At 46.2% G+C, this 11872-nt stretch overlaps 1 protein-coding gene across 2 annotated transcripts in view; it reads right to left on the minus strand.

The window, feature by feature from the left end:
* CDK2AP1 (cyclin dependent kinase 2 associated protein 1) overlaps nt 1-10812 on the minus strand; it is a 24005-nt gene extending 13193 nt beyond the window's left edge. For both annotated transcript variants that reach the window (XM_084819315.1, XM_084819314.1), the window contains exon 1: nt 10643-10812. In XM_084819315.1, the coding sequence (XP_084675441.1) occupies nt 10643-10733 (91 nt within the window). In that variant the 5' untranslated portion in view covers nt 10734-10812. The remainder of the gene's footprint in view (nt 1-10642) is intronic.
* Nucleotides 10813-11872: the final 1060 nt, after the last annotated feature.

An 11872-nucleotide genomic window follows, 5' to 3' on the forward strand; every position in this document is an offset into this window, starting at 1 on the left:
GAGGAAGGAACTAGAGGATCGGCTATCCTTGACTTGATCCTAACCAACGGAGATGACTTAGTGGATAAAGTAGCAGTTACAGGAACTCTGGGGGAAAGCGACCATGTTGTACTTGAGTTCTTGGTTCTAAGGGAAGCAAAAGCCGAGTGTAGTCAAACGCGTACCCTGGATTTTAGGAAAGCTGATTTTCATAAACTCAGAACAATGATCAATAAGGTCCCATGGCAAACGACGCTAACGAGAAAAGGAGTCCAAGATGGATGGGAGCTTTTAAAAAAGGAAATTCTCAAGGCACAATCACAAACAATTCCAACAAGAAGAAAAGGTGGAAGACAACAGAAGAAGCCAATGTGGCTTCACAATAAGCTTAGGGATGACCTGAAAACAAAAAAGGACACATATAGGAAGTGGAAAGAAGGCCAAGTAACAAAGGAAGAGTACAGGCAGGTAGCACAGAATTGCAGGGATGGCGTCAGGAAGGCTAAAGCTGAGAATGAGCTGAGGTTAGCAAGGGATGCTAAAAACAACAAAAAGGCTTTCTTCAGCTACGTGCATAGTAAAAGGCAGAGGAAAGAAATGGTGGTTCAGCTATTAAATAAGGATGGCAAAACGATAACAGATGACAAAGAAAAGGCAGAGGTGCTCAATTCCTACTTTGGCTCAGTCTTCTCCCAAAAGAGGGTCTATGACCCCCCTGGCAAAGGCGAAGTACAGGCTGAAGGGGCTGGATTGCAGCTTGAGATCGATAGGCATATGGTCAAGGAACACCTAATTACTTTGAATGAGTTCAAATCTGCAGGGCCAGATGAACTGCATCCTAGAGTAATAAAGGAACTGGCAGAAGAACTCTCAGAACCACTGTCTATTCTCTTTGAGAAATCATGGAGGACGGGGGAAGTGCCAGATGACTGGAGGAGGGCTAGTGTTGACCCTATCTTCAAAAAGGGTAAAAAGGAGGAACCTGGGAACTACGGACCAGTCAGTCTGACATCAATCCCTGGGAAAATTCTGGAGCAGATGATAAAGCAATCCATCTGGAAGCACCTTGACAACAATGCCGTGATTACTCAAAGCCAACATGGATTTGTCAAAAACAAGTCCTGCCAGACAAATCTGATCTCATTTTTTGATCAAGTAACCTCCCTTGTAGACCGTGGGAATGCTGTAGACATCATATACCTCGACTTCAGTAAAGCTTTCGACAAAGTGCCCCATGATCTCCTGATGAGCAAACTAGCTCGAAGTGGGCTAGATGAAACAACGATCCGGTGGATCCACAGTTGGCTACAGAATCGGACTCAAAGAGTGCTTATCAATGGGACCTTCTCAAACTGGGGAGAGGTAACGAGTGGGGTACCACAGGGCTCAGTCCTGGGTCCAGTGCTCTACAACATTTTTATTAATGACTTGGAGGAGGAGGTGCAGGGAATGCTGATCAAATTTGCAGATGACACAAAATTGGGTGGGATAGCTAATACTTTGGAAGACAGAAACAAAATTCAAAGTGATCTGGATAGACTGGAGCGCTGGGCAGAAAACAACAGAATGACATTTAATAGGGATAAATGCCAAGTTCTGCACCTAGGAAAAAGAAACCAAATGCACAGTTACAAGATGGGGGATACGTGGCTCAACCACAGTACAAGCGAGAAGGATCTTGGAATTGTTGTCGATCACAAGCTGAAGATGAGCCAACAATGTGATGTGGCTGCAAAAAAGGCAAATGCTATTTTGGGCTGCATTAATAGAAGCATAGCTTCCAAATCCCTGGAAGTCCTAGTTCCCCTCTACTCAGCACTGGTTAGGCCTCATCTGGAGTACTGTGTCCAGTTCTGGGCACCACACTTGAAGAAGGATGCAGACAAACTGGAGAGGATTCAGAGGAGGGCAACAAAGATGATCAGGGGACTGGAAACAAAGCCCTATGAAGAGAGAATGAAAGAACTGGGCATGTTTAGCCTTGAGAAGAGAAGACTGAGGGGAGATATGATAGCGCTCTTCAAGGACTTGAAAGGTTGTCACAGAGAGGAAGGTCAGGATCTCTTCTTGATCATCCCAGAGTGCAGGACACGGAATAATGGGCTCAAGTTACAGGAAGCCAGATTCCGGCTGAACATCAGGAAAAACTTCCTGAGTGTCAGAGCAATACGACAATGGAACCAATTACCTGGGGAGGTGGTGGGCTCTCCCACACTGGAGGCCTTCAAGACGAGGCTGGACAGCCATTTGTCAGGGATGCTCTGACTTGGATTCCTGCATTGAGCAGGGGGTTGGACTCAATGGCCTTGTAGGCCCCTTCCAACCCTACTATTCTATGATTCTATGAGAAATGGTCCAGGAGCTTTTGTATGCAACATCCAGGCATGACCCAATGCTAGCCTTGCCATCAGGCCAGACTTTACTGCTTAGTCTAGCCTTCCCTAACATGGTGCCCTCCAGATGTTTTCAACTACAACTCCCATCAGCCCCATCCAACATGGTCAGTGATGATGGGATCTGCTGCCCCAAACTTCTGAAAAGTGCCATATTGAGGAAGTCTGGTTTAAACAAATTACAGCAATAACAGAGAAAAAAGGACAATTAACGAATTTTCAAATGCATGAATTTTAATTGACTCTTTAACCAGCAGCCAATGACTAAAGTAGCCTCCTCCAACCTGGTGCCCTCCAGAGCTGTTGGAACACAACTCCCATCATCCCCAGCCAACACATGGCTGACAGCATTTTTTAATTAATTTTAGTTTATTTCAGTGATACAAATTACATACAACAAAAACTCATAACAACAGAAACAAACGGAAAAAAATAAGAGAACAAAACCACAAAAAAGCTAACAAGTACACAGGATGCTTCTTACTATCTGTTGCAACTTTAAATAATGGGTTACATCAGGAATCATTGCCATTTAGGCCATATAATAAAAATATCAAAACTTAACATCTACTAATTTTGTATTTACTACTTCCTTGATGACAAATCTGTCAATATGTCTTTCCAATACTTCAGTTGATAACTCTGGCAGATTATATAAGGAGTTTTCTGTATTTATAAATAAAATAAAAGGGAACCAATTTTCTTCAAAATTGTCCATATATCGTTCTCGTTTTGCATATGTTAATTTACTTGTCAATTTTTCTAATACAGCTGTTGTCCAGACTCTATTTAACCAATTACGCTCTGTAAGATTACGCTCTGTAAGACCATTTGGCTCTTCCTTACACCAGGGGTGCAAAACCTCTTTCAGGCCGAGAGCTGAATTCCATTCCAGAGAAGCTCTCCGGAGCTACATTCCAGTGGTGGGTGGGCTTAAAAGAAAAAGAGAAGGGCCAGAATACCCCCCCCCCGCCCCAAATAATTTAGCGTTAAGTAGGATCGATACGCCCCTTCATGGATCACTGCCTTGTTGTGGCGAAGGGGCTTGCGTAACTCAGTGAAGCCATAAGCTATGCCGTGCAGGGCCACCCAAGACGGACAGGTCATGGCAGAGAGTTCTGACAAAATGTGGTCCACTGGAGAAGGAAATGGCAACCCACTCCAGTATTCTTGCCAAGAAAACCCCATGGAACGTATCACAAGGCTAAATGAGATGACGCCGGAAGATGAGCCCCTCAGGTCGGAAGGTGTCCAATATACTACTGGGGAAGAGCAGAGGGTATTTCCAAGTAGCGCCAGAAAGAGTGAAGCGGCTGGGCCAAAGCCGAAAGGACACTCAGCTGTGGATGTGTCTGGTGGTGAAAAGAAAATCCGATGCTGTAAAGAACAATATTGTTTAGGAACCTGGAATGTTAGATCAATGAATCAAGGTAAGTTGGAGGTGGTCAAACATGAGATGGCAAGATTGAACATCGACATCTTGGGAATCAGCGAACTAAAATGGACAGGAATGGGCGAATTTAATTCAGGTGACCATCATATCTACTATTGTGGCCAAGAATCCCTTAGAAGAAATGGAGTAGCACTCATAGTCAACAAAAGGGTGGGAAAAGCAGTACTGGGGTACAATCTCAAAAATGATAGAATGATCTCAGTACGAATCCAAGGCAAACCATTCAACATCACAGTAATTCAAGTCTATGCCCCAACCACTGATGCCGAAGAAGCTGAGGTTGATCGGTTCTATGAAGACCTCCAACACCTTCTAGAACTAACACCAAAAAAAGATGTCCTCTTCATCATAGGGGACTGGAATGCTAAAGTAGGAAGTCAAGAAATCACCGGGATAACAGGCAGGCATGGCCTTGGTGTACAAAATGAAGCAGGACAAAGGCTAATAGAGTTTTGCCAAGAGAACACGCTGATCATAGCAAACACTCTTTTCCAACAGCACAAGAGGCGACTCTACACATGGACATCACCAGATGGTCAATATCGAAATCAGATTGATTATGTCCTTTGCAGCCAAAGATGGAGAAGCTCCATACAGTCAGTCAAAACAAGACCTGGAGCTGACTGTGGCTCAGATCATGAGCTGCTTCTTGCAAAATTTCGGCTGAAATTGAAGAACGTAGGGAAAACCACTAAACCATTCAGGTATGGCCTAAATCATATCCCTTATGAATATACAGTGGAGGTGAGGAATAGATTTCAGGGATTAGACCTGATAGACAGAGTGCCTGAGGAACTATGGACGGAAGTCCGTAACATTGTTCAGGAGGCAGCAACGAAATCCATCCCAAAGAAAAAGAAATGCAAGAAAGCCAAGTGGCTGTCTGATGAGGCTTTACAAGTAGCTGAGGAAAGAAGGGAAGCAAAAAGCAAGGGAGAAAGGGGAAGATATATCCAACTGAATGCAGAGTTCCAGAGAATAGCAAGGAGAGACAAGAAGGCCTTCTTAAATGAACAATGCAAGGAAATTGAGGAAAACAACAGAATGGGAAAGACTAGAGATCTCTTCAAGAAAATTGGAGACCTCAAGGGAACGTTTTGTGCAAAGACGGGCATGATAAAGGACAAAGAAGGCAGGGACCTCACAGAAGCAGATGAGATTAAGAAGAGGTGGCAAGAATACACAGAAGAACTATACAGGAAAGATCTTAATGTCCTTGATAGCCATGATAGTAATGTCCTTGATAGCCATGATAGTGCAGTCACTGAACTTGAGCCGGACATCCTCGAGAGTGAAGTCAAGTGGGCCTTAGGAAGCATTAGTAACAACAAAGCTAGTGGAGATGACAGTATTCCAGCTGAGCTATTTAAGATCCTAAAAGATGATGCTGTTAAAGTGCTGCACTCAATATGCCAACAAATTTGGAACACTCAACAGTGGCCACAAGACTGGAAAAGGTCAGTTTACATTCCAATTCCAAAGAAGGGCAACGCCAAAGAGTGTTCAAAGTACCGCACAATTGCGCTCATTTCACATGCCAGTAAGGTGATGCTCAAAATCCTACAAGCTAGGCTTCAGCAGTATGCGAACCGAGAACTACCGGAAGTACAAGCTGGGTTTCGAAGAGGCAGAGGAACTAGAGATCAAATCGCCAACATTCGCTGCATCATGGAGAAAGCAAGAGAATTCCAGAAAAATATCTATTTCTGCTTCATTGACTATGCTAAAGCCTTTGATTGTGTGGATCACAACAAACTGTGGCAAATTCTTAAAGTGATGGGAGTACCAGACCACCTTACCTGTCTCCTGAGAAACCTGTACGAGGGTCAAGAAGCAACAGTAAGAACCAGACATGGAACAACCGAGTGGTTCAAAATTGGGAAAGGAGTACGACAAGGCTGCATATTGTCACTCAGCTTATTTAACTTATATGCAGAGTACATCATGAGAAATGCCGGGTTGGATGAATCAGAGGTCGGAATTAAGATTGCTGGGAGAATTATCAACAACCTCCGATATGCAGATGATACCACCCTAATGGCAGAAAGTGAAGAGGATCTCAAGAGCCTCTTGTTGAGGGTGAAAGAGGAGAGTGCAAAAGCTGGTTTGAAACTCAACATTAAAAAAACTAAGATCATGGCATCTGGCCCTATCACTTCCTGGCATATAGAAGGGGAAGAAATGGAAGCAGTGACAGATTTTACTTTCTTGGGCTCCAAGATCACCGCAGACGGTGACTGTAGCCATGAAATTAAAAGACGCTTGCTCCTTGGGAGGAAAGCTATGGCAAACCTAGACAGCATAGTAAGAAGCAGAGACATCACCTTGCCGACAAAGGTCCGTCTAATCAAAGCTATGGTTTTCCCAGTAGTAACGTATGGCTGTGAGAGCTGGACTATAAGGAAGGCTGAGCGCCGAAGAATTGATGCTTTTGAACTGTGGTGCTGGAGAAGACTCTTACGAGTCCCCTGGACTGCAAGGAGGTCAAATCAGTCCATCCTAAAGGAAATGAACCCTGAGTGCTCATTGGAAGGACAGATACTGAAGCTGAAGCTGAAATATTTTGGCCACCTAATGCGAAGAGAAAACTCTCTGGAAAAGACCCTGATGCTGGGAAAGACTGAAGGCAAAAGGAGAAGGGGACAGCAGAGGATGAGATGGCTAGGTAGCATCACCGATGCAATGAATATGAACCTGAGCACACTCCGGGAGAGTGCACAGGACAGGAAGGCCTGGCGTGCTATGGTCCATGGGGGTCACGAAGAGTCGGACACGACTGAACGACTGAACAACAACAGGATTGATACGGGGCAGGCCCAATGCCTTTTTCTGCCTGACATGAAGAACAAGATGGTGCCCCCTCCCATTCCATGCACAGATGCCAACTGGACTGCAGTTGAATCCTTCTTCCAGACTGGCAATGGGACAGCACCCTACGCTGCATCTGAAGGCAGCAGGCTAGCTTAGGGGGCACGTGGCAGGCTGCACAGTACACGGCTCTCTCCTCCAAAACTTTGCTGCCACCCCCATTTTAACGACCTAGCGGCTGATTGTGACAGACGGAAAGAAACCTCTCCCCACCACCCCGCCTTCAGATCTGAAGCAACAGTTTTGCTCCGCCTTGTTACAAAAAGAGAATAACACTAAATTTTGCAACCAGATAGATATATCTCTTCTTTTAATAAGGACACCACTTAATAGTTAAACCTCTGTATCTTTAATAGCAATTGTACTATTGGTAGTGCAAACAGTGTTGCCAAGTGTGTGTTTTATTAGTCCTGCTCCTGTGCTTTAAAAGCAGCCTGACACCCCAAAATTAAGCAGGTGAAGTTTTTCCTGGCTTGGAAATATAGTAATAAGGGGGTGGGGGGAGAATCACAGGTGTAATTTCTGTCATTAAAATGTTGTTAAAGGCACAGGAGCAGGGCCAGTAAAAGAAGATGGCGACCTGAAAGGCAAATGGAATTTTTTTCATCGTCCGTTCCCTGTAGAAGCTTTGTGCACTCTTTTAGTTATGCTCGGAATAATTATCCTTTAAGTCAGGATGACCACAAATATTAATACACTCCTAGATGCTGCCACCCTTCAACAAAGTGCAAAGTGAAAGTGAAAGAAACTTGGGTGCGGGGGGGGGGAGCTGTTGAGGAGAAAGAGAAAGTCAAAAGAAAGTGAAAGCCAGAGGAAACTGGAAGGGGAGGCAAAAGGAAGACAGGAGAAAGAAAAACGACACAAGAAAGTAAAATTAAATAAAGAAAATCAGAAGTGAAAGGAAGTCGTAAAGGGAAAGTGAAGGAGAGGCGAAGAGCTTTTTTTTTTTTTTGCACAAATGATAAATTTAACTCATCCTTCCCTAACTTGCCTTCCAAGTGTTTTGGTCTGCAACTCACAGCATCCCCATCCAGCACGGCCATGCTGGCTGGAAATGATAGGAGTTGCAGACCAACACATCCAGGTTGGGGAAGGATGAGTTAACTGATAGAGTGCAGTCAAAACTCTATTTTCTAAGAAGTCAGAAGGCTTCGCTTAGGGATGTATGAAATTTCATTTACGTTCACAACTCATGCAAACGTGCCACATTTGCAATCCCAAACCCAGATGCATTCTTGAACATGCACATTCAAAAAATGCACATTTAAAAAACTGCATTTTTAAAAGTGCACTTTTTAAAATGCATTTTCACACTGTAGGAAAAATGCACACTTTCGGAAAATTCACAATTTTTTTGCACATTTTCCCCATTCTCACAAAACGAATATACATCACAAACAAATGCAGTAAATTAGGAGAGTCAAACATCAAACTGATGTTCAGAGAATCTGGGCAAATGCAAACATCCCTGGGCAAATGCAAACATCGCTTATTCGCTCATCCCTAGCTTCAGTTATGCATCTTACCTCTCTAGCTACCTTGGGCTTGAAGATGGGGCAGTTTACATGCGCATGAACATCCTTTGATGGGTCAGGGGCAGCGGAATGTGCGAACTGCCTCAGCTGGAAAGCAGCAGCATTTTAAGTAGATATTGGCAAAGCGGAATCTGTATGCTCAGTCACACCTTCTCTGTGGTGCCACAGTCAACAAGCGGAGAACATGCCAGTCTCAGAAGACACTATGAACTCAGAAGGGGCCAGGATCTACACCCCTCCACCCAGTGGTGGCTGGTACTCATTGGGGCTGCTTGGGCAGAGGACAGGGCAGATACTCAATGCTCAGTATTCTACAGAGATGGTTGGAGGAGGGCAAGAGAAGATCATGCGTGGCAATTGGCAGCTGCATACCATGCATTGGAGCAAATGTAACTGGTTATGGGGGGATTTCTCTGCCACAAGTGGGTGGGGGAGAGGCAGTGTTGCTGCCCTATTCGCCCCAGGTATAGAGCTGCCTCTGCCTCCTCCCCTGGCCACTTCCAAATAAAAAGTTCTGAGGCAGTAGCTGATGAGAGAGACCCTTGTCTGCCCAAGAACCCAAAGAGCCACCGCTGGTCAGAATATACAATGGGCTAAATCAAGAATGGGGACCTGGGGCCTTCCAGATGGTGCTGGACTGCCCATCATCCCTATGCTGGCTATTGCTGATGATGGGAGTTGCAGTCTACCAATGTCTGGAGAGCTACATGTCCCCACCCCTGGGATAGATGAACCAACTTTATATACGGCAGCTTCCGAGGTTCACGTGGAAGATAAGGACATAAGAAAAGCCCTGCTTGGTCAGACCAAAGGTTCATCTAGTCCACCTTTCCCCAACCTGGTGCCCTCCAGATGTTTTGGCCTACAGCTCCCAGCATTCCTGACCATTGGCCATGCTGGTTACAACTGATGGGACTTGGAAGTCCAAAACATCTGGAGGGTACCAGGTTGGGGAAGTCTGATCTAGTCCAACAACGAGGTGCTTTTGTGGAGATGACAGGCAGGACACGAAGGCTGCACTTCTCCCCTGTTGTTGTCCCCAACATCTGGCATTCAGTGTTATACTACTCCTGAACTGGGAGGTTCCATTTTAATAAATACCCCCTTCCTTGTCCTCCTCGAATTTGTCAAATCCCATTTTAAAGCCATCTAAACCAGTGCCCAGTGGTGCAGTGTCCAATTTGGGAATGCAGACTCACATCATGACAGTCCCCATGGCCACTCCACCCAAGGAGAGTCCAAAATTGCAGGCACGTGTGTTGATCCATAACAACACACCAGTTCTAGCAGTTTGTCTCCACTAGGAGCAGCCCCAGCATTCCTAACCATTGGCCATGCTAGCTGGGGCTGTCAGGAGTTGGAGTCCAAAACATCTGGAGGGCACCAGGTTGGGAAAGGGTGGTCTGGCTCCCTTGAAAACAACTGGAGGGGGAGAGAGAGAAATTGAGGCCACAGTCCTGAGGATACTTACTTGGGCATCAGCCTCACTGAATACAAGAGAAACTTTGTCCAGAGTAACGCGCAAAAATAAGACTGTGCTGTAAACACACAGGCTCTGCTCTTGGCGAGTCTCCAGGAGGAAGAGGAGAAGGAGAATTCCGGAGAAGTGTGCCTCTGAGCATGTCTGTCGTTGCCCCCCTGGTTCCTTGGTGTTGTTATGATTATGATTATTGGGACTACCCCTCAGCTTTTCTTTGCAACGTCTTCGGATTTCCTCCTCCTCCTCGGCGCGCACTTGCGCCCAGTCACCAGCAGTGGCCCTCGCTGAGGCGCAACGCGTTTCCTTCTCTTCCTTGATCCGAATCAATCAGCCGCTCTAGGGAGGCGATCATGGAGGGGAAGGGGGGGAGCGCCAGGACCGATCATCAACCCGCCGCTCCTTGATCCCCTCCCCCTCCCCAGCCACCTCTCCCCAGGCTTCGGGGCTTGTGGCGACCACGGCGGGGGAAGGCGGCGAGGGCGCGCAGAGCCCGTCCGAGCTGCTCGGAGCGCAGCGCAGCGCAGGAACGGAGAGGAGCCGGGCGGGGGGGCTTGCCCAGGACCCAAACTTTGCACCCGCGGGCCGAGACGCCGGGGCCTCCCCCCGCCCCCCAAAAAGTGCATAATGGCGGAGATGAATCAGCTCCGCGCGCCCTGACCTGAGCGGGGAAGTGGCGAGAGCGGAGCCCCCCGAAGCGACCCCTTTCCCCCCGCGCCGGGCTCTGCGCCCAGGTGGCTCCAAGGCACGGCGGCGCGGGCTGGTCCCTCTCCCCCCCAGCCCCCCGCTCCCCTCGAGGGGCGATCGGGGCCGCTGTGCAAAATGGGAACCCGTGCAACGCATACACACGGAATCATAATAATTACGACGCCGGCAGGAGAGGGTGCGGGGAGACCGGGAGAGTTTGCCAAGAGCAGCCGCTGCCCGCCTGCCTTACCTTGGCTGGTCGGAGCCGCCGCCGCCGCCGCCGCCGCGATGTGCGCGTTCAAGTTTGGCTTGTAAGACATGCCGAGCAGCAGGAGCGACATGGGCGAGGGGAGGCTGCAAAATGTCCTGAAATTCCACGACGCGCCTCGCTCGCTCGCTCGCTCTCTCCCCCCCGTGTCTGCCTTCTCCGAGACTTTGGGGCTTGTTTACTGCGAGAGACAAGCACACTCCGCAAATATGGCCGCGTCACATATAGATAGAGGGAGATATAGAATATGTGTGTGTGTGTATAGGTTGCCGCTCGCTCTCCAGCGCAGGAGATCATCCATACATCATTAGGAGAGGACGGAAAGAGGGAGGTGGGAGGAAAGGGCTTCGAAAGAGAAAGGGGAGACGCAGGAGGAGGACGAGAGGAGCGGGAGGAGGGGGGAAAAGTTTAACATCAGTACAGGGAGCTCTGGAATCCAGGGGACTCGAAATGTATGGGATTTTTTGCCATTTTTCATTGGTGGAGGAATTCATTCTGCAAGCTGCAGAGGTGTAGGGTTTTTTGTTTTTTTTTAAAGAAATAGTTTTCGGAGTTTAAAAACAAAAGTTTTGGGGAAGAAGCTGAAGTCTGGGGAAAGAATGGGATATAAAAATTGTGTTGGAGGTTGGAAGGGAAATTAACGTTTTAAAGAAAGGATGGGGTTGGGGGGAATAATTTTTAAAATACAACAGTTCAGCTGGATTCCAAAAAAAGCTCTTGCTCAAAGTGATTACAATTATTAAAAAAAATAAATAAATTCGGGAGATAGGCAAGGCTTTCAAAAGAGCGGATAAATACAGCAGGCTAGAAATAAAAATGACATTTGCTACTTGTGTGGGTGCTACCAAATGTTTTGCTTTTTAAGAAGATTTTTCTTCACTTCCAAAACCTCTCCATCTTATTTTGGTTTTATATTTTATTTTCTGGGAAAATTTTGGTCATTTCTTAAATTAATCAATTACAACCAGAAATTAATATAGACATTAATGTCTATAATTAATTAACATAGCATAGGATTGCTTTTTAAAATTAAAATCTAGTTTGTAATTTGGAGGTTACTTGCTATCAGATGTATAATAATTAGGGTGGCAAGGTTTAGTCAATTGTTTAATCAGTTAAAAAAAGATCAGCTAAAAAGGTGCTCTTGATTTTTAAAAAATGTAATAATTTTTAATACAAGTAATTTTAAAATTAATGATGGCAAGCACATCT

The sequence above is a fragment of the Heloderma suspectum genome, chromosome 13 (assembly GCF_057233095.1).
Source record: "Heloderma suspectum isolate Gila_16-S chromosome 13, 16-S_ref, whole genome shotgun sequence".
NCBI lineage: Eukaryota > Metazoa > Chordata > Lepidosauria > Squamata > Helodermatidae > Heloderma > Heloderma suspectum.